The 20,098-nt window shown below is 40.1% G+C and overlaps 1 protein-coding gene across 3 annotated transcripts in view; it reads left to right on the top strand.

The window, feature by feature from the left end:
* The first annotated feature begins 5,151 nt into the window (after positions 1-5,151).
* The window catches only part of LOC134529105 (ankyrin-3), a 40,362-nt gene continuing 25,415 nt past the window's right edge, over positions 5,152-20,098 (top strand). Inside the window, exons 1-3 of one of the 3 annotated variants that reach the window (XM_063362838.1) lie at positions 5,152-7,557; positions 15,627-15,853; positions 16,528-16,688. In XM_063362838.1, the coding sequence (XP_063218908.1) occupies positions 15,677-15,853; positions 16,528-16,688 (338 nt within the window). In that variant the 5' untranslated portion in view covers positions 5,152-7,557; positions 15,627-15,676. The other 2 variants (XM_063362839.1, XM_063362837.1) reach the window with 2 other exon arrangements.

The following is a 20,098-nucleotide window of genomic DNA, read 5'->3' as shown; positions in this document are numbered from 1 at the left end:
AGGTCGGCCCCGACGGGGAGCGGAGAGTGTTGGAGTACGCCAGCTCCAAATTCGGGCCGGCTGCGAGGAATTATGATGTAAATGAGCAGGAATGCTTGGCGGTAGTGTGGGAAGTCAGCCGCTACAGGCACTACCTCGAAGGCAAGGAGTTCACCCTGAGGATGGACAACCAATGCCTCAGATGGCTGAATACCATGCAGGGGCGTAAGTCCAAATTTACTAGGTGGGCCATGACCCTCCAGAACTACGCCTTTCAAGTTGAGCATGTGCAAGGAAGGCGAACCAGCTCGCTGATGAGCTTTCCCGTAACCCTGACCGGACCAATGTGTACGAGGATGAAGTGTCTTGGGAGGACCTGGCTCCCCCTCAGGGCCATTTCTCCTCCATAGAGGAGTCGTCCGGGTGAACGGCCATGTATACGGTGACACACAAGCCCAAGAACCCCAGTCCCAAACAAGTAGACACCCTAGCCGACCTCATCAGTGCGGTTCAGCAGGTGCAGCGGGGAGACGCTGCCACCAAGGATGCTGTGGAGGTGTGTGGCACCCAGATGTTGCCGTACGAGAGTGGTCGACAGAGTCCTGCAGAGTAGGGCACCTGCAGACATGGAGTCGTGGCGAATCTATGCCCCAGAGGGGGGTCGAGCTGCCATTCTCGCGTACTTCCACGACCACCAGCTCGCGGGGCACCCCGGCGCGGGTCAGACAGCAGAGGCGCTGCGCACCAAATTCCACTGACCGGGGGTGACCCGGGACGTCAGGGAGTACGTGGGGAGGTGTCTTCACTGTCAGCACTGCAAGGCGAGGAGGTCGGATGGCGAGGAGCAGCAGCATCCCAGACGACCCCAGTACCCCTACCACACCATAGCACTAGACATTAAGGGCCCTTACCCCTGGAGCAGCAAGGGGAAAAGGTTCCTCGTGGTTGTCACAGACCTGTTCACCAGGTGGGTGGAGGCCTACCCTGTCGCCAATGTCTGTTCAGACATGCTGATATCCCTGTTGGAAGGGGAGGTTTGCCTCTGGTTTGGTTACCCGGCGGTGGTCTTAAGTGACAATGGCTGCCAGTTCACAGGAGCCAGGTGGAAGCAGGCATGTCGAAGGTGGGGGTAGTGTGGTGGTCTACCCCCACCTTCGACATGCCTGCCCAACCGAGAGACAGAACCAGGAGATCAAGACGCAGCTCCGTCTCCGGTTGGGTGAGGACCACAGCAAGTGGGACACGCATATTCCAGCCCTCCTGTACTGCTTGAGATGTAGGACGAGTACGGTCACGGGGTACACGCCGGCAGAACTAGTCCAAGGGCAGACTTGGCACTACCGGGCGAGTGCCACGTGGTGGCAGTTGCTACGGCAGGCGGGTGGGGCGAGTCGCTGCGGGCGGAGCGGGCAGGGAAGCGGGAGCAGGTCAGGCTGTGGCAGGAGACCTACATCCACCAGCACGCACCACAGACGGGCAAGCCACCGCCCACGCTGATGCTCGGCGAGCAGGTGTATGTGCGCCAACATCCCCTGTCATCAGGCACCAAGAAGTTCTGCGCGGAAATGGGCGGGACCCCGACTGGTTCTGCGTCAGGCTAGACCTACATCCTACCTTGTACAGACGCCAAGCGGTAGACCGGCAAATATACACAGGGATGACCTGCGATGCGTGACGGACACAGAGATGGACACAGGGCTGTCCAGAGGGGAGGACAAGCCACCAACTGTACCAACAACATCTCATTCTGCAGAAACCAGGGCTCCAAAATCGCTTAGGGGGAGATGTCCACAGGCCCCTAGGGAGGCAGGGGACTCCAAAACGGACCCGTCTCCCACTGGCACAGACATTGAGGAACACATGGACTTGTCGGACTCGGCTCCAGTTGACACCACACCGGATTTGACACCACCTGATGGAACAACAGACTCGATGCCCACGACTGTGGGAGTGGGAGTGCCCAGTAGGGCCAGAGGGGAGGGGCATGTCAGGGGCCTCATGCCCAGGACTTTTGGCAGGGCCTGGAAGCGACCCTGGACTACCTGGAGACGAGATGGTGAGGAGGGGCCGCCAGTGATGGGGGGGTGGAGGGAGTATAGGAGGCCATCAGTGGCAGAGCCCAGGGACAGTGAGTGTGAGGGGCGGGTAGCTGAGGCGCCTCTTCGCCTTCAGAGCCCCTGGACGGGAACGAATGAGTCCTGGGTGACTGTCATGGAGCCAGACTCGGAGGACAAAGGGGAGGAGTCCGAGGAAGGACAGAGCCTTTCGCGTACAATCTCTGAGAATGGCGTCGACATCTCCGAGTGCCACCTGTCGGATGGCGAGATGAATCTAAGGGTCGAGGAGGGGTACTACCCGAAGCCAGAGAGGCAGCAGGCCGTAAGCGAGTGCATCGCTGACGACCCGACCCCCACACTGTTTGACTTGTATCCGCAGGCGACGCCCACCCCTAGGGCTCGGTCGCCGTCTATGGTCATCAACTCGCAGGCAGCACCCACAAGGTCAGCGGGGAGCGAACTCTACCCTTCAGGACATCCCTTAAGGTCATGTAGGATCCCCTACTACCTGAGCGATTATTTGTGTTCCACCCTTACCATGCCAGTATGCCACGACAAGCCAAGACCCAGGTGCAGTGTTATGAACTTGCTACCCTCCTGGGAGCAGTGTGAAGTAGGCCCCTCAGATCCGACTCCCACAGTGTTCGACGAGTACCCATGTGTGGCGTGTTGTGCCTAACTAGGAGATGTCGGTGCGCATAGGGGCCTCGCGGGAGGGTGGCATTTGACGTTGACCAAGTGCCGCCCTGGTTTCCTACAGACCCCGTTATGAAGCGCCGATGCCCCTCCTGCCAGTTACGCGTGTGCAAGGCAGTGTAGCCATGGAGGGGGGGGGGCAGGCAAGGAGTGGGCGCGCGTCGCAGCAGTTGGCCGCGAGCGAGCAGAGCGAGTGGTTGTGCGAGTGTGCAAGGTGGAGTTGGGAGGACATGGCCACATGGCTCGAACCCCTCTACCCCAGAGCAGCCGGAGCACCTAGTACGCCACAGGGGCTCAGCCTGGACGATGGCACCCAGTAGTTGTACTCGATACTGCTACAGCTAAGACTTATGCTTACATATACCTTGGCAGGATGGAATAAAAACATGTTCTTACAGTTCGGACACAAATGGAGGCATGTAATTTGCGCACATTTATATATGCAGGCTCAAACTTGTCTATTCGCACTCGGAGAACCATTTCTGCACTAGCTGCTAGTTACACAGGCACATGTCCATTTGCATTCAATCTTGTCACGAATGTGAGGCTGTTCGTCATACATTACACCAAATCTTCGCATGAAAGGACAGCTGCCGTAGGTCTGCATGTCTAAAATTTTAGCAGCTTTATCGTAAAATTTTGCTCAGCCATTTCTTCTGCTTGGGTCCGACGACGTCAATGATACCACACTGATTCTGCAGTAGCAAATCTTCAAGGGTGTTTTTCACTTGGTAGTAAGGAATTTTGCATATGTCCCACACTGACCATGGTAATATTTGTAAAGTCATTTGTTGGACTGGTAGTTTTTAATCGTTAGTAGATTCCAAAAATACGTAGGCTGGGAGGTGCGAGTTCAAGTCCTGCCAACACAAAGAAGAAAGAAACGCGAAATTGTCAAGCTAAAGTTGGGAACATTTTGCAGATCTCCAAGCAGAAAGGCTTCTTCGAGAAATGTTTTACTGCGAATTGGAGTCCCCAACATTTCCATGTGACCCACGTTAGCGAATTGGATTCTAGGACCTACTACCTCAAAGATTTTACCACATGTCTATTAGAAGTGGCTCTTTGCCAAAAAAGATTCAGCGTACAATGTGTCCCGACACGTAATTATTGGAAAAGATTCTTAAACAAATAAATGGATGATCCTATGTCAAGTGATGGGGTTTCCCATCTGACTTTAATTCGTGGGTTTATCAGATGCAGGACTCGAGATCTGCCAAAGACTTTAGTAATATACCTGTTTGATTTTGTTGTAGTGTAGAATTTACATATTTTTTTGTCTAAAAGCCTTCAATTTTTTTTAAACCTGGCACTTTTGAAGTAAAATTTAAAATCGAGGTGATGTTTAACCATACCAATATTTTTAACCTAAAATTATCTCTTTTTGCAGCAACCAAGGATCGAACCAAGGAAATAAATTAATCGAATTAATCAATACATTAAAAGGTATTTTTAATTTTTTTTGGGATTTTTTCCTAATTTTAATGGGTTAATAATTATATTTTCAATATGGCAACTACGATGACCAGCAACATGGTAGATGCCACGACGTTCTGGTAATAAGTACCACTTCACACTAGTGGGGAAAAATTAAACGAATATGGCCGAAGTGTTCTCTAGCCGAAGATGTGTGCATTACATGACACAAGCACTCCTCGCAGCAAGTATTAAAAACCAAGATGTGGCAGTGCCCTCTAGCAGAGGATTTGTGCATGATGTAACACACATGTGCTCCCAATTAAAAGTATTCAAATCAAAGATGGCTGTTTGGCCTTAAACATAATTTTATTAAAATTGTAATTAATTAACTATATAAATTTGAAATATGTTTCTGACTTTTTTGTATAATAATTACAGAATTTCAAGATAGCTTTCTGTTTTCAATATGGTGGGACTTTTTATTATAACTAAATTAATCTTTTATTATTTTTAACTTTTTTTCATTAAAATCGGATAAGAATTGCGGATTTTTATGATGGCAGTCATAACGAAAATTGCACCATTGGATATTTTACTTTAAAAATGGCGGTTTAGAGTAGCTTGCTTTTACGACCCTAGCTTATATCACCTAAACAAAGTACATTGTATTATGTAGAACTATAATTACTCATTTCACACAGAAATATTAACTTACCTGCATCAGAAAAAATATTATAACCTCCTGTGTCGACGTATCCCGAAACAGTTTAAATTTAACCCGCGCTTTTCGCGCTACCGAAGTTACTCGAGCGGACCTTAAAGTTCGGAACGGTTCGGGTGTTTCTAACCCAAGTTATCCCGAAAAGAGAGCCGCGTTCGAATGAACGTGTTATGAGTTGGAAATTTGGTAGTATTTTACGTTGTTTACTAAACGGTTAAAAACCAAAGGCTATCAGAAATGGATTGATTTGTAGATTTAAGTTTGGACGGCTTTTATATAAAAAGAACCAAGCGCCATTTTTTATATTTTTGAGATATACCCATAACTGAATGCATGAAACACACTAAATTCTTTAAAAAAATAGACCTAAGTGATATATAGGCTGTGCTCCTATCTGTGAGCACTTGAACCAACAACCATTTTACATAGAGGTTTTCTACTTTTATTTAAACCGAACCAAGTGACATTTGGCGGTTGGTTCTGTTTAAAGAAAATTTAATGTGTATTTTCTTTCTTGATTTAAAAAGAACCAAGTGATATTATGTTGATTGTACAGTAATAATATTGTTAAATCAAACACTGTTGGATTCAATTTGTTTTTAATTCAATGTAGATTTTGAAATACTGAGGGTACAAAATTCTATAAGTTAATATTAGATTTGTTATTGTGTTTTTTTTAACATGATCATGATGTATAGGCCTATTGTCAAAAGGATCATACAAATTATGATGAAGACTGGGATGATAGTGTTCAAGATCCAGACTACACTCCACATTTAGATTCAGGCAATCAAGGTGAATATAGAGAGACCAAAGACATAAAGGAAGAGAATGAATATAATAGTAATGTACCTGAAAAGTAAGATGGACAAACGACTCAAAATAAGAAAGGAGGTAGACCTAAAAAGGGGAGAAAACGAAAGCATGTCAGTCAAACATGTCAGTCATGGAAAAAACTAAGACAGCAACAAACCTCATTTCGTAGTTAAAGGTACTTACTGTAGTCCCAAGGAATTCAATGATTTTAATTGCAACTGCTCCAAACGATGCAAAGACAATGTTAATATTGATTTCAGGAAAAAAATGTTTGAGAAATTTTGGGATTTAGGATCTTATGATTGCCAGACTGCTTTCATTGCTGCACATATTCAAGAGGTATATGTTAAAAGAAAGAGGTCATCATCTAACAAACGACAATACACTAGAAAATACGAACTGGATAAAGTGAATGTCTGCAGAGAAATGTTTAGTAGGTACTCATACCTTTGGAGTATCAACAAAACGAGTCAACACATCACTGAACAAAATTCGCTCCGATTGTGTAACTGACTAGAGAGGAACTCAAGAAAAGGTGTACCTCGAATTTCTCCAGTTGAAATTAAAAAAATTAAGGACCACATCAACAAGTTTCCTAGGTATAAATCACACTACTGTCGGCGGGTGAGTGGTGATACAGAATACCTATCTACAGAACTTACAGATTTAAAAATGTATGAATTATACAAAGAGGAAAATGAAGGAAATGGAGCAGTAAGTTTTAGTTGCTACAGAATTATACTTCACAGATATTTTAATATCAAACGAAAAAAAGCTCAAAAAAGATACATGCAATGCATGTGACAGATTTTATGCAGCAATGCAAAACTGCAACATCATTGAAAAGGAAACAATTATGAATGAGTTAAATGTGCATCAGTCAGTAGCTGAAGAAGCAAGAGATGCAATGAATCGTGAACTTAAGACTGCAAAGGAATGTGAAAATGTGGAAACGTTAAGTTATGGCATGGAGAAAACATTGCCTCTGCCTAGAATCCCAAAAAATATAATTTATTACAAGAGGCAAATATGGGTTTATAATACTGGGATAGACTCTGGGAAAGAATCCAATAGTTAATTTTATGTTTGGGTAGAAGGCACTGCCGGAAGAGGTGCCCAAGAAGTGGGTTCCAGCTTGCGAAAGCATGTTGTTACTCATGTCGGAAAAAAATTTCACAGACATCATTTTGTGGTCTGACTCGTGTGGGGGCCAGGATAGGAATATCAAAATGGAACTAATGATGAACACATTGTTTGGTGATCTAAACCCACTGAATTCTGTCACACTTACCTCCCGAATGATTCTGATTTTGGCGATGTGGAATCTGCCCTAAAACAACAGCGACTATATACTTTGGAGGACTACATAAATGTAATGGAAGGATGCCGTAAAAAGAGAAAATTTGTTGTGACATAAATGCAGAATTATGACTTTAAAGGGACCAGTGAAATAGAGAAAGAGATCACCAACAGGAAGATTTACACAGAAGGAAATAAAATTAACTGGCTCACAGTTCGTCAAATTAAATTGGAGAGATGTAAACCACAAGTTCTTCAGATGAAGACCAGCCATTCTCAAGAAACTTTCATTGATGTTAACATTAACAAAAACAAGCGACGAGGGAGACTCATATGGATTTCAATCATCTAAATTAATTTCGCTGTGGCCTGAAGGAAAGCCTATAAGTAAGGAAAAGCTTAAGGATATTAAATCTATTCGTCATCTTATACCTTAAGGAGTCTGGCATTTTTATCAGAAATTTCAGTCGAGTACAGAGGTTGAAGATGACATAGATGGCTTTGGGAATAACGCAGAATTCACAATGGAAGATGAATAATAAATTGCTTATGTATTTTATGCTGAAATGTGTAAGTAATAGTTTCTCGTAACCAACTGACTTTTAAGAACATTTTTGTAATTTATTTGTCATCTCATATGGTATAAGTTATGCTTTCAATGTATCTGGCATTTTTAACACAAAGCTTATATCCGACAGATGAAGAACACTTGCCAGATTGTTTTAAGACCGATTATGTAGATTTACAATGGACAATTACTGAACAATGGATATTGAGGTAATTAAAATGGTGTATTATTTGTTTGTTTGACAACGTGACCATGGCATTCATGTTCCATTATACTTGGTTCTTTTTAAAGAAACTCTACTTTATTTTATTCAAAGAGAACCAACAGACATTTTTACTGATTAAACTATGATAGGAAGATAATTCACAATGTTATGCATAATAATAAAGCAGCTTATTATACATGTTAAAATATTTTACAGTGATTTTTTTATGTAGATGTTTCATTATTTTTTTGACATATCAATACTTTGAACAGTCTTTTCTCAGTTGTGACTGAATGGCGCTTGGTTCCATTTATATAAAAGCCGTCCGTTTGTTAGTGTCTATTTTTTTTTTAAGGAGCCGTGGGTTTTATTTATTGTTATTAAACATACGAAATTCAGGTTAGAATTATATGTCACATTTGAATTATTGGATGTGCAGATTTTTATAATGTAGTGGGAAGTGTTTTACGACACAACTATTGTTTTTGTAAGATAGCGGGTATAAATCAATGCACTGAGGTTATGCGACGCAATAATTGATGTCGTCTTGTAGTTTTAAACGCATCCCGGGTTGTGATGAGAAGCCATCTGAAGATTCATGTTTTGGATTTTATCAATAATGTCGAGGTAAGATTTGATGAATACTTTATGGTATATCTGGGTTATAACTTATTTTCCAACAGTGCGCTCTCAGAAATGTTTTTGGGTCTAAATAATGCTTTCTTCTCAAAATTTTAAATGTTTTTTATATCCTAAGTATTTTGAAAAATGTTCAATAATTCTGAAGGGGAACCCCTTTTTTGTAAAAAAAATTTAAAAAGTAAAACCGAAGTAAATATTGATTACAGGGGTTTGTAGAAACAAAGGCAATTAAAAAATGAAAAAACATTCTTTTATATCTTTACCTTCTTCCTAATCGCTGTGTAAATCGGCATTGCGATACTTCAAGTAATTAAGCAGAAGTTGATGGTTACTTGGAGTGATAAAATTTAATCTCATCAGTTTACGGTTGATACATATTAATTGTAAACATTACCTGTAATGTAAATATGATGTAAATTTGTGTTGTGCTTTTCACACGACAGCCTTGAGCCGGTTGTCGCCACCCTACCGTTTACGTGATACTAGAATGTAACTTGACCCGTTGGTTGAACAATACTCACTTTAAATGGAAAACCAATTACTGTGGAGAACAGTCCTGGCCCTGGCTGTAACAAACTGACATTAAAAATCGTGGTCTTTATGAAGACAGCCTTTGCTACGTTATATTCCAAAGTATCTCTAGAGAACCACAGTATCAAGTTGCAGCTAGTATCAAGAAAAAACATTAGGGTGTTGACAATAGGATCAGGAATATTTCTTGTGAACATGGTGTAGGCTATGCTAGTGAAGCACAAAACAAATTCACATCACTATATTTACATTCTTAAAAGGTATAATACTACAGGCAGATAATGGAACAGTTAGAAATGTAGTTGAAGTATCTCACTCAGTGATAACTTTGTTTTCACACTAACACAGTGTCGTGTAAAATAAAACATTTAATATAATATATGAAAAAAATAGGTTTTCATAATAAAGGTTAGTAATGCTTTTCAGATATCTCATATTACCCTGTCCCACAAATACTACAGTTTGCATAATTGTTTCCAACTAGTAAACAACAGTACAATAATTAGTTTAAGGTGATTGGTGCAGGACAAAACACAGGCATTTGTCAGAATATGTTGGGAATTGGCTGAAGTGTTTCATAAATGCTTGTTTATTACTCCTATAAGATCAGCAATCACGTTTATAAGCTAGCTGGCTGGATTTCGAAAGTTAGTGACGATAGAGATCTGTGAGGGGAGGTTGTTGAAAGTTGCAGCTAAGAGGCCTGCCATCTAGCAGGGATCTTCGGAAAGTATTACAAAATATCTCCTCGCTCTCTCTAACACGGACACCGTACAGTTTTTCTTGGAAGGAAAGAAAACAGCGATAACCAACTCTTCTCCCCTCCCCCTCCAATAGATTTGATACTGTATCTAGGTACTAAACAATTTATTAGTTTTTTATATATTTCAATGCCCCATTTTTTCCAACCACAGTAATGGTTGGTAGAGGTAATATTAAAAACTGTTTCCGTCAAAAGTTTTAGATGGTATCTATAATGGTTAAAATCACTCAAATGGATTTGATACTATGCCTACTAAGGGAGTTATTCATTTTTGTCCCTAAAACTGTGTTGATTTAATTGTTGGTAGTATTAAAAATAGTTTCAGACAAAAGTGTGGGGTGTGACTCGTATACAATAGTAAATTAAAACAAATTAAATAGATTTTGTATTAAGTGAGTTACAGTGATGTATCTGTTTTTCAAAAAAACCATCCCCAACACTCCCCCCATGGTCCAACTTGCTCTTTAACAAACTTGACATTTTCCACCTTTTGATTTTGTCAGTTTGGAAATAATTGGTGCAAATTACGGCAGTTATCGCTTCCATGATAAATTTATGTGTGTAGCTATGTATGTATGTATAAAACAATGCTTACATCTCCTGTAAGTTACATCGTGGTAACAACTTCAATAGGTAGTCTTTCTTCAAAATATATTTATAAGTACTTACTACCTATTATTTGTTAACTAAAATCTGTAATTAGGTTTTCAAAACTACCTGTTAATCAAAGAGCTATTTTAATTTTTAAACAAATGTAATAGGTGTGTTTATTAGATTTATTTATTAAATGCAGTTGGACTAAAATATACAATTCCCATTCTTTAATTAAATCAAACAAATTCTTTACCAGTAGCATCAAAAATGTAAAATAAAGTTGTTTGTTGAAGTTTGCTAGTTAAGAGATCCAAGACAACATATTAAAAATATAACCTATCAATTTATGTCAACAATGAAATACTTTCATAAACACTGTAGCATCAAAATAAGGATCAGTGTTTACATTTCTCTACATTTCACCACAAAAAAATACATGGCAAGTGTTGAGTTCTACATTCTACATATATTAAAACAAAATAACATAGTACTTAATAATTTGTAAATCACTAAAAATTAGAGGTGAAATAAAAATGTGGTCATTTATAGATTGCCATTTATAATACTGAAAACATTTTTCTTATAATAAAGACATGGGAAAAGGAGCAAAGAGATTAAAGTTCTTTTGCATGTCAGCAAAAGCTGAGCACATTACTCCATATCTAGTTGCTGTGGACTCACATTTTTAGACCAATAATCACTCCTACCGCCCAATTTCACACCCTGTAAGAATATGTGTATCGTATGTACTAGTTTTTCAGCTAGAAGTAGAAGGCATCTTTACATAATGTTTTATATTGCATTCAGTAACCTAAAAGGTTTTATAAAAATATGTCATAAACATATGTCTTCAACAGTTTTACAAATAATGTAACCTTTCGTAGAAATAAAGACGTTTCACACAATGAAGAATTTATAGTACAATTCAATCAATTTAAATAAATAATATATTTAATTCAAGGGAACATATGAAAACACATTTAATATTGGACTCACTGAAAATTAAAAAAATATTTATTGGAATGCATTTTACACTCTATTACATCATTAGAATACTTCAGCTAACACATAAAACAGAATTTGCAATATGTCATCGCGTCCGTCCGTCAATCATCTGGCCGTCACTAGTCCAACGTCTGTGTTTATCCGTGAACGTAATAGTAATTTTCAAAATCATTGCTGTCATAAGATGTGCAGGCTTGAATTTTGTGATTGTGCCTTGTTCATGTATTATATATTATAAATTTTTATAATAAATATATATATTATACATCATTTTAATGCTGACAGGTGTGAAATTCATCTCTACTCCATAAAAATGTTAAATTTAGTGAGCCATCACTCAACGTGGCAACTGTCGCAGTGTCTAAGTAACAACTAACATAACGGCCTATGAATTTAACCTATTGCCTACTGGAAGGAGTTGAAATCATGAGCTAGCCTCAGAACATTTTACAAAAATACCCAATGACACAACATTTGTCTATCGAGAAAACAGACCATCATTCCTTGTAATCTCGTCCACAAGACACATCACGTGAATTATTTTCCCACAAACCAAGTAGGCTATACCTGTCTCTCTCTAATGCTTGCATAGCTGGCAAACTATTGCATCAGCCAAATTGTTCTGGAACCTTCTAGAACAATTCCTCTATCCACTAATTTATGAATCAAAGAATTGCAAGATTCAAGGCCTAGAAAATAGGTGAAAGCACGTTAAAAATTTAATAAGCAAGCAAAAAAAGGTTCAAATAACTTTAAACAGTTCATTCACAGTAAAGTGTACAACTTATCTGAAATATTAAAAAAATGTAAATTATGCTCATGAAACACGTGGCAAATGCACATAAACAGCCATTGTTTACATGAATTTAGAAAACCTAACCAAGTATCATCTCTAATTATTAGAGACCTGCAAAATTCGCAGATTCGTTGACCTCTAGGATAGACTCCACAGTCCTTTAAATACTCACGGAAATGACACCTGTTCATTGGCTACTGACGCGTGAGACGTCTCAACTAGGCTGTCCGTAATTCAGCACTTTCTTGGTTTAGTGTTTCCCATTGGCTCACAGTTCCCTGGATAAAAAGTGGGCCAATCGCAGAAGCGGTACGAAGGTATAGCTGTTTTGATGCTAGCCTATCACGAAATGAATCTGCGAATTTTGCATGTCTCTACTGATTATAATACAATAATATATTTTTAATAAACTTATTTAGAAAGTGAGAATGGCAGCGGCCTGGGTGCTACAAATATAGCATAAAAGAATGTAAAAATCACATTACTGTGCGAGGGTCATGTATTCAATCCCAACACTGAGCACCAAGTCGGTACCCAAGTGCTTCTAATGCCATTATATTCTTAGAGCTCCTGTCGCCTTATGCCTGTGTGCATGACCATGTGGCACTATCACTTAGAGGCAAGATTGTGTGGTGAATGGTGATAAAATGGAAATAACAGTGAAATTGAAGCCACTACACCACCAAACACCGAATTGGAAATCAATAAACTACACAATACCGAAATACTGCAAAATTCACCTCTATTACCTCCTTTAGTCCTATTGAATTATATTGGTTTAAGCTTGTATTTTAAAACCTAAAATAGTATGTACTAAGCAAACAAATTTATTTAGTTTCTATGTATTGTGTTATTTTTAAAGTGAAATAAATTAACCAGTCCATAGCTGATGGCCATACAGACATGGCTAAAGGCCTACAGGAAACATTACAAGTAAATGTTGTTACGGGGGCATTCGTTGCGGGGGCCGTAGTCTCTGATATTTACTGATTGAATTGTAATGCGTGCTCGGGTTTTATGGGCGCCACCGTGCCACGTGCACGGACCGATGTGAGACTCTTTCCCAGGGTCGTGACGTTGCCCATGTGAGGCGTGATTTTAATTTCCCCCTGAATACACCTAGCACGAATCCCTGCCCGCTCTCAGCGTCGGGCACGCTATTACCTACGCAGTGGGCTCTCAGGCGTCCCACACGCCGTCACACTCCACGTGGTCGAACAGATATAAATAATAAAATAATACATTATATTTACACACCTGATTTATTCGGCTAATGCAACTTATACACGTACACGACTGAAACTGTTTAAAACGCCCGCGGCACGAATCGGTTTAGGTGTGAGGACCTCCATGTGGTCACATCTCACATTACGTAGTACAAAAGAGAAAAGACTTGCTGGTCGTAAGACAATTATTTATGCAGTCCCCCGACCGAGAGGAGCTCCGAGGACAAAAAGAGAACCATTTATACGGAATTAAATTGAAACAGAATTACTTGGCGGTGAAACAAGCGGTGAGGTCCCCGGAGTGCTGAAGCGTCTACTCTCGGTCGTCGATGGCGGCGGACTGGGATGAGATTATGGCTCGCTCGGCTAACATGGCGTCCTCCCGCCGAAACAATTGCCGTTAAAAGATATTTGTGAATTCGTGCCACGGGAAACTAAATTAACATGACAAGAATGAATTAAAAATTACGTGACATTTTATGAAAATAGAGAAAAGATTGTACATATTATAATTATTAAGATTTAAATTTAATTATTGTCTGGCTTCGGGTTTCCTCTGGAATGTCCGGAAACGCTATTCTATTTTGTTATCCTATTTCAATTAAAAGTACATAAAACCCTCCCGGCCGATCTGCCGTCACTTTGCACTTAAGGAATATCAAAACAAATATCATAATTATATTTACTTATGTTTTAGGGGTGCGGCGCACTGACTCGACAGCGCCCTCTTGCCGGGCGAACACACACGCACGCACACGTACGCACGGGTAGGCGGGAGGTTTGAATGGAGGGTGGGTGCTGTTTGGGCGGTGGCATATCGGACTTAAAAAGGGGCCGCAGGCCCGGACGATGTCAATGTATAAGTATAATGATTTTGGGCATTTAACATTGCATTTTGATTTTTATCATATAAATAGTATTAAAATAATAAAGCAATTATAATAAGCAAATTTTATATTTGAAAATATGTTAGCACCAGAAATAAACTTGAACCACACAATCAAATTTTTTTTTTTCCCACTGCTTAAAACGTTACATAGGTGTAATCGTTCTATAACACATTTGTTTAATATTTGAGTAAATATATATGTCAGTGCACTATATTTTAAAAATAAATACAATAACAAAAAAGCTTTTCAAAATATAAATATAAAATCTATGCTTTGAAATTGCATTTAAAAAACCTTTTAGCAGAATGTTTTGTTTAAATATTTACAACTTTCTCATGAACTAAGGAACATTACTGAAGAATACTCATTAATATATATAGTATTGTCTTATGTACACGTTTTAAGTGTCTTACCATGACTTGTTGAAGTAGTTGATCAATTTTATTGTGCGTTATAATTACTTATTCTTACCTACTTGTGTTTTAAATTTTAATAATGCTAAAATGAAATCAATTTTTTAATGACTAATTTTGATCTTTTTTAAACCTCAAATTTTGGCTCTGTTTATCAGTCTTATCAAACAAGCCATATTACAAAGTCGAAAAAAAAATTCTAGTTGGGTTGCATTTGTTTTAAGTACAACAGTTACTCTTTCAACAAAAACACACACTTTTCACTATGGGCAGTTGCTTTGATAAGCTTAAAACAGCATTTAATTATATTATTGCATATTCTCTTCGACTGCATTTCTGCATGGTTTGAATTGTGTTGCCATGAGCAATTACGTGGTTTGACAGTACTGCCAACTTATTTTTTATCTCCACTTGCCCGCGCAGTTAGCTGATACAGTATTTGTAAATAGAACAGAAGTTTAGTCCTTTTTCTTTTGAACTTTCACACTCACTGGCTGTCATAAAAGTGCACTCGTTTGTGTTAATAATCCACATGAGGGTAATTGATTTGATCTTGTGTGTTAACGTATTTTCAATTTTTGAGTTTTTTTTTCCCAAGAAAACCGGCCTGAACCTGCAATAGGGCAACACCAGGGCATGTCCAGGTGGGAGCAAGCTGCCTCCCCCCCCCCCCCCCCCCCACCCTCCCACAAAGTGAGAAAAAAATTAAAACCAGGAGCAAGGAGCTGTAAATAGAGAACATTTGTAACTAATCCTCACAGTTACCGTTCAAAAATTAAATAACAACGGAAGTTCTTCATTTTGTCTTATATATTTAATATATACACCATGAACCATCTCCCTTTTCTGACGTATTCCTTAAAATTAACCCCCCCCCCCCCCCCCCCTCATTTTCTGATTAGAACTGGCTGTATAAGTGGGATTTATTTTTAACCCATTCCCTTGGTATATTTTCTTTGAATGCAAAAATAATTAAATTTTTGCTATGTATATATATTTTTTTCAGATTGATGGAAGCCGGGGTAATATTCCTCAGCTGTGACCAGTAACTGCACCATGGGTGGTGCGCTCAGCAATGTCTTTCAGTCTGGGAGTGCCTTGTTGTCAGCAGGCAATCACCGCGGGGTGTCGGAACAAACCCGCCTGCACGTCGTCACTATTTTTGATGCCCTGAGAGCAAATCCCAGGATATCAGTTCAAAGGCTGGAGGGTATATTCTCAAAGATACCGAAAGTGAGTGTGATTGGAACCGTGTGAAAAAATGCATGTGTGAAACTATAATTCACTTATTTTCCATGTTGATTTGTGTGGGTTTTTTTTAGTTTTTAGCTAATGATTATGATATCACACTAATTTTTTTTTGGCTAAAATTGATGGATTATTAAGATTTGAAATGCTGTTTAAACAATATGAATGACCAAGGTAGACTGACACTGAACATGAAGTGAGGACATTGGGAAAACTGGGAAGATTTTGTTACCGATACAATTTTTTTTATGGAAGTTTTCATTTCATCCAGAAAGTTGTAATCTGTAGAAAATCATGCATAAGTTTTATACAAAAATTATATATATATATATATATATATATATATATATATATATAAAAGTTATTTTGCAAGTATTAAAACTTAATGGCTGTTCTTGATTACGTTAGCATTCCTAATGGCTACTCCACTTAGTGGAAACATTTATGGAAAATAGTGTGTGTTCATATTTGTTTAACAACCTGAAATATAAGTATTAGTGTTTGCTCTGAAGACTTAACTTTGGAGTCTGTTCAACTTGTAATGTTTCAACATTATTAACATGAGAAATATTGTAAAATACAAATATTTGGTTTTAAAATTTATGTCAAAAGACTGTATGCAAAGTATGCTGAAGTTATTTTCTGTTGGTATGTTGAAGAATGAAAACATTTTGTTGGTCCATAACGAAGAGGGGTACAATCTGCTGCAGAAGTGTGTAGGCATCAACAATGTGGACATGGTTCGGTGGATCCTGTCGAGGAATACAGATGTGAACAGAGGGGCTTGCTCTCTCCCGTTGCACATCGCCTGTCTGAAAGGGTGAGCAGTGTGCTACTGTTAATATACTATACGCTTGCTAGGTAGGTTAGTTCATTTTGATGTCATTAGTTTTATTTGAGGGCTTTTAGTGAAAATTTATTATGATGGCTCTCTTGTTTTTTTATGTTACATCAAAAATTTTGTTACCAGATATTTACTAAACGTTGCTTGCTAGCTGTGAAACATGACAATTAATAAACATGAACTCTTTTCTTATATGAGCATCATTGCTTAGCAACTATGCTTGCTCCTGTGACATAATTATCATTATGATCTACAGTTCAGTTTTCATTTGAAAGATCTATTACAATAACTAATTTATTATTGAACATTTTTCTTTATACTTTTTCTATATCAGCTTTCAGTTTGTGAAGCTATAAACTTTGTTCGTAAAATATTTATCTTGATTCTCTTAAAACTTGAGCATTATGTAATTGTTGGGCGGACAGTTACGTTTTGTTGCAAAAAGTATTAAATGGGCACCACCGTATGTGTTAAGGGCACACGGACCCAGTGAAGACTACTCTCAGGGCGTGACGTCGGCTGTGTGGAGAGCGAGATTTGAACCCTCCTTAATCAACCAAAAATTACCATGATCTGGCCCGCTCTCAGCATCGGGCATGCTGTAAGCATAGGATGTTACGGTGGACTCTTAACACGTAAAGGCGTTCCACACGCCTAATACCTACAGCTGATCAGCACGTGGCCAGAAGTAACACGGTGTCTCAGACACGCTTTTATTCCCATTGGGAAGTTACAACGCGCCCTCGTACACATCTCAAAAACTATTTCAAAGCTCTGTGGCATGAATCAGTTTAAGTGAGGTGCGAGCCTCCCCCGTGGTCGCACTGAAGTTTCACATAGGCCGATTTCAAAGTCTCGGGTACGAGTTAAAATTAATTATTTAAGTAGTTCGCTGCCCGAGGCAAGCCTCGAGAACATTAAGAAAGAAATTTAGTTAAATTGTATTGTTGTGTGATAGCGGTGTGACTGATGCCCCTGACAACATCGAAGAAAAGTAAGGCAAGATGGCTAAATGCACAATTTATTAGGAAACATTTCATTTCCAAAAATATACAATCTGGAATGAACCCCCCCCCTTCCCAACAATTGAATTGGTTGTTTGTGCGTGCTACCAGCCCTCCTCGAAGCCATACTAGAGCTGTAGACTGTGTCTTACGAGGCTGTTAACACAAGCGTAACTGGAATAAAAGGAAATGACTTGTAACAAATTTGACTTTTAACACTAAACAGCCTGGTATAAAGATCCCTTGGCGCTTATGCCATAAACTTCAAGATTTCTTGCAATTGTATCACCAAATAAAAAATATGAATAATTTACTTTATTTTACGAGCAAGTTTAAAAAAAAAGTAACAAGCATTTATCTTTCTAAAATTAATGAATGCTCAATCTGAATGTTACTTAACTACAATCCTCTTTGAAAATTACAAATGCAAACAGACACAAATGTAATTTTCATACATTTAATGATAACTAGGGATATTTCCTTTACGTAAGATTGTAAGAGCCGATGATAAAATATATTACTGAAAATGACCTTTACAGCTCAGTGTTTGTTTATCAAGACTCGATAGTAACACTGGAAGTTACTGTCCATAAGTTATGTCCCCTCTAGTAGTAACTCCGGCGACCATGCGGTTGTGAAAAATACCGTAACTTGCCTCTAGGCTTAGCTGGTGTCTTGGGAGCAACTGAAGGTTCTCTTTGATAGCACGAGTTGTCTCAGCTATGCTCACTACGACCTGCGGAGTTTGTCCAGCCGGCTGACGTCCATGCTGCGGTTGGGCGGCTCCTACTCGTTCGCTGTCCCTTCTTGCTGGCTGCAAGTGTCACGTGTCCTGAGACCGACATGCTGTTAGCGAGGCTGGCGGTCGCCCACTCGCTCTCCTGCTCCCTCTTCGGAGCAAGCTGGTACCTCATTCCTTGCGACAGCGGCTAGAGAGGTTGCCCGCAACTGGTAGCAACTTTTCACTGCCAGTTTCACAACTTGCCCGGTACTCGTGCTCTCGGTCTTCTCCGGTGGTGTTACGTCCGCAGTGGTTGACGTTCAAGTCCGGTAAAGTCTATTGTCACCACAAGACCGACACCATCGTCACTGCTGGCTGCACCAACTGCTGCTTGTTCGCTTGGCCCAATCACCTAACTTCTCATCGTTTCTTCAGTGACTATTACTAGAGACCGGAAAAATTCGCGAATTCATTTCGCGATAGGCTAAAATACAAATCGTTATACCTTAGTGCTGCCTCTGCTATTGGCTCGCAACTCACCTGGATGACTCTGGGCCAATGAGAAACACCCAACCAAAGCTTCATCGAATCACAGGCTGCTACGCTGGAACGTCTCACAAGACAGCAGCCAATCAGTGGGTGACATTTGACCGAGCGTACGTAGAACTATGGAGTTCATCCTGCAGGTCATTGAACCTGCAAATTTTTCCGGTCCCTAACTATTACTCACTTGTTGTGTCATGGGAAATGTCTTATCACCCTTACATACTCCTCTGTACTCACAAGTCATACGTTCACACTCATTGACATACTGCTGGGTGACCATGTCTACTACTGACTTGGATCAGGCACAAGCATACTTACGACAGTGTTCAACAGGCGTGGGCAGCTCTGTGACATCGGGCAGCGGACGGAGTGTGAGGTGGCGAGGTGTGTTGTCTTCACCTGTGTGAACCGGAATGGTTGCTCGTTCAGTTAAAACTTGGATTTTTTATACCTGCCAGCAGTGGTGGTTACGGCAGTTGACAAGAACTTGATCCATCTGGAACGGGCTAGCCAAATGTTCATTGGTCGGAGGTTCCGGTCACGTGTCATTGATTTAAACTCCCATGCCCCCCCCCCCCCGCATAGTTTTTTTCAGCTCTTTTTCCATCTGTGGCGTGTGGGTCACCTATATCTAAGGGATATGGCTTGCACCCGGTGCTCACTGTCTTGCGCGCTGCTTGCGCTGTTGTTAAAGTTACGTCTCTCAACACAGGATTAGCTAGGGGAGACGAACCGCACTGTAACAAAATCAAAATATAAAACAGAATTACTATCTCATTGATGGCAACGGATGAAGTCCCCAGGCTGCAGGCACATCCTACCTCGGCCGGTGGTGTTGTCAGACTGGGCGAGAGAGCAGACACTCTGAGGCGTCATTGCGTCTTCTCGCAGAGCAAGAAATCCGTTAAGCTTATTCAAATTAGTGCCATGGGTGATTAAACAATAAACATATAAAACACATAAATGAGGCACGTCCCTTCATGCCCTCGTTATTAATTAACATACAATAGTTTAGTAATTAATATCTAAAATGTGGTCTACTTTGGCCAATTTTGAGTCAGTTCGGGATTGTTCGGCTCCGTGTTTGTGAAATATCCTTAATTAATTAAAATACG

Source organism: Bacillus rossius, chromosome 2, assembly GCF_032445375.1.
Source record: "Bacillus rossius redtenbacheri isolate Brsri chromosome 2, Brsri_v3, whole genome shotgun sequence".
NCBI lineage: Eukaryota > Metazoa > Arthropoda > Insecta > Phasmatodea > Bacillidae > Bacillus > Bacillus rossius.
This window is presented reverse-complemented; position numbering and strand designations above follow the sequence as displayed.